The 3,714-nt window shown below is 39.6% G+C and overlaps 1 protein-coding gene across 1 annotated transcript in view; it reads left to right on the forward strand.

Moving 5' to 3' along the window:
* Positions 1-3,714, forward strand: part of itsn1 (intersectin 1 (SH3 domain protein)) — a 46,126-nt gene that overhangs the window by 30,425 nt on the left and 11,987 nt on the right. The window contains exons 32-34 of the mRNA XM_020606655.1: positions 2,676-2,797; positions 3,206-3,312; positions 3,703-3,714. The exon at positions 3,703-3,714 is cut by the window's right edge and continues 81 nt beyond it. Of these exons, the coding sequence (XP_020462311.1) occupies positions 2,676-2,797; positions 3,206-3,312; positions 3,703-3,714 (241 nt within the window). The remainder of the gene's footprint in view (positions 1-2,675; positions 2,798-3,205; positions 3,313-3,702) is intronic.

The raw sequence follows: 3,714 nt of genomic DNA on the forward strand, positions 1-3,714 counted from the left end.
AGTTCACAAATCCAGTTTTACAGCCCTGACTTTACTGCGCTTCATAGTGAATATTTAACACAGTTTGTTCCCACTAAATAGGCCGCCAAATAGAGAATCACGTCTTTACAGAGCTCTACCAAGTCCTCAAAACATCATATGTCATATTTGATCATAATACTGATTCACTAGGTCTGTGTTGAGGGACACACAGAAACAAACAGCACAGCATCACAATGCACAGTATACCGTATGTCTGCGGATTCCCCCGTTACAGCCGTTTCCCACAGCAACAGAACCTATACCATAGACTAGTATTGTAGTGGTTGCCATATCAGTCATATTGTTTATTTGTTGTTGTTTTTTTGTTTTTTGTTTATCCAGATGGCAGTATTGTGATTTTAATGTTTACCTTCAGAAACACAAATGATGAATGAAACTGTTATAGAACTATAGAACTTTTTATACAAGCAATAGTTATTATTATTATTATTATTATTAACCTTTTGGGATCCCATTGGCTCCTCAATATGTCAGTATTGGAGGTGAAGCTCTCTGATTGGTTTAGGAGATGAAAACCATCGGTTGTTGGTACAAAGTGAGGCTCAAGGCCCAGACTGGGTCACATGCCATTTGCTTTGCGAGCAGCTTTGTTTTTAGCAGATCCTTGTTGTCAGGGCTGGTAGCCGATGGATGAGACTCCCCACAGTCAGAGTGAGTATTTTAGATGAAAACAAAGACCCACCTAAACCAGAGCCATGCTCCACACCAGCTGCATCTGTATTACACTGGTTCATAATGTAAGTCTGCCTGTTACTGCATGCTAATGCTGCCTTCTGCAGCCATTCTTGTCCCTAAACCATTTGGGGACTCACAATGGCACAGGTGGAAATAATACATACTCTGCATTTAGACATTTTATTTTAACATTTATGTCTTTTACCATTTTTAACAAAGCACTGCTCTGAAGCATGACTCTGGTCTAGACTGGTTTTTAAAGGAATTAAAGCTCTGTATGATCTGTACTTTATCTAATGAATGGTAAAGGTTGATGCTTCACATGGATATAAATAACAGCTCTGATTAATGGATGAATGGATTAACAGCCAAGCCAAATGTAACCAGGCTGCACTTGGTGTCAGCATGTGCATGAATGAATGAGTGTGTGCGAGTGAGTGGAAATGAAAGCATGCATGAGTAGTGTTATGGACATGAATGGTCAGATGGAGCGAAAAGGATACTTGAATGACTAAATGAAATGTACAGAATGTTAGCGTAGTGCTGACAGTAAAAATGTCCTGAAGTTTTATTGGCGGAGATTTTGGTGAGGTGGTGAATCCGACTGGTCCTGATGATTAAACCCTCTGAGACAGACTTCAGTCATCTGGCCTCATTACTCTCTCTCTCACACACAGTTACTCAGAGCTGTGGTGTACAAACCTTAAAACTGAAAGATTCCTGTTCAGTTTTTAGGTAAAACACTGGTTTTACACAATGGTCCTGTTGTAACAGCTGAACAAATACAGGGTAACATTTTCACTTCAATAAATAAGCTGCTTCAAACAAAACTTTATATTAACATTGAATCAAATGATTAATGAGATGTGAAAGTGGTCACTTGTCCAGAGAAAATGATCACCAACGCTGCAGTGTTTTCAGCTAAGAAGATGTCATATAAACTGTTTGTCAGCTTGTTTTATGGTTCCTCTGCCCTTGAACACCACTTTTGTCCCAAAGGCCAGAACATTTAGGAAAATAAAGATCCAAATCACTCCACTTTGCTCTGCCCAGCACTCCCTCTCCCTGCTCCACGCTTTGCTCAGCTTTTTAGATATTTGTTATTACAATAAATGTGAATCCAACAACATTTACTGGTCAAGCAGAAATAATTGAAAATCTCTGATTGGTTAGAGAGGTCAGTCCTGCTCCAAATCTTTTAGAAGTTAATATCTCTGCACTGCTGCCAGTGCTATTCAAAATATTTGAAATATTATATTTGAAAAGAGTTGCATACTGTAGCGTTAAAGTTGATGCTGAGAAATGAAGCGATTCCACAGCAGCTCTGAGTGTAAAACAAACTCAGGGTTTCTGTAGGTGTTGGAAAACCTTAAACATGCTGATTTCAGTTGGCTCTAAAAAGACTCTCACAGGCAATAATGTTAGAGAATATTCTGAATATGATGTTTAGCGAGAACTGCCTGAAAAATCCCAAGTACTACTGTCCCAGGCCTCTGATCTTACATTAAATCTTTTAGTTAGGTTTTATTAATGCATCCTTTCATTTTCTGCTGCGTGGCCAGTTGTGTTTAAAACAGGTTTTATTTTTATATACAACAGAAGTTGGATTTGAAGGTTGGTGGAGCGTAGATATATGCCAACACCCAGATAGAGCGTGTCTGCTACCTACAGTCAAAACAGAAACCTTAATAGGAAGCGACCTTACTTAGGTAAACGCACAACACACAGACAGTGGTGCACACATACTTTGGGGATCTGAGTGATCAGAAATACACAATGGCAGCTTCATGGAGCACAACACAGACTTGTGGTACAGGGAGTTGCCCCCAATGCCTGTTTGTTGGTCTCAGGTATGTATGTTGTTGATAATGTATTAGCACAAGTAAAACAAATGATTTGTTTTCTTCTTGTGCTGAGATGTTTTACTGACAGCTGTGCGTGTGATGTTTGTGTTTCAGGGTGTGCTGACCTCCACCTACTGGACATGCTGAGTCCCATGGAGAGGAAGAGGCAGGGATACATCCATGAGCTGATTGTCACCGAGGAGAACTATGTCAACGATCTGCAGCTCGTCACAGAGGTAAACATACATTGACCGTAGTGTTGATAACCCGGGCTGTACATCACATAACACACATATATTTACCAGTTAGCCTGTAAACACATTTACTCTGAATAACTGTCAATTGCAAATTCTTCTTTTTAAGCTGTTGTGCATCTCTGATTTTTCTGTACCACAACAGCAGTATAGCCTGACTTTCTTCTGCTGTCCTTCAAGAGCTGTAATTAGTATTTTATAGATGATGCACTATGTAGCTTTATGAAATAGTTCCACTATCCCAAGAATTAAACTGAGTAGGAAACGATGCAAACTTAATAAATACAGCACGTGAAATTTAAAATGGAACCAAATCTAGTAATCCCTGTATTTTGATTACAACTTGTGTGTTGAACTCTTTTGCATGTTTGTGTGTGTTGCTGTGAGTAGATCTTTCACAAACCTCTGTTGGAGTGCGAGCTGTTGACGGAGAAAGAGGTGGCCATGATCTTCGTCAACTGGAAAGAGCTCATCATGTGCAACATCAAACTGCTCAAGTAAGAAGAAATGCACTGAACGCACAGCAGTATCACGCGCTCGTGCACATGGATTAACAGTAGTGTGTAGATGTCTTCAGTATTACATTTGCTTTCAACAGCTGTCACTGGCTTTCATTTCAATTTCAAAGAAAACATCAGCCTTGCAAAGTTCAGCTGCTTTGAATGTTGCTTTTAGATCCAGGTCCTGAAACACAACAGTGTACTGATTTTAAATTTTGAATAAAGCCAGTGAGCTCTGGCACTGACGTGTAGTTTGAAAGCCACGTGGCTCACTGGCCTTTATTAAATGTTAAATCTATTTCAACTGTGCTTCGCTCACTTTTTCTGGTGTTAGTACAACCTCAGTAAACTCAGTCAACTTACCATCATTCGACTCTTTCACTTCAGAGATCTGAGAGT

This window comes from Monopterus albus, unplaced genomic scaffold (genome assembly GCF_001952655.1).
Source record: "Monopterus albus unplaced genomic scaffold, M_albus_1.0 scaffold80.1, whole genome shotgun sequence".
In the NCBI taxonomy this organism is placed as follows: domain Eukaryota; kingdom Metazoa; phylum Chordata; class Actinopteri; order Synbranchiformes; family Synbranchidae; genus Monopterus; species Monopterus albus.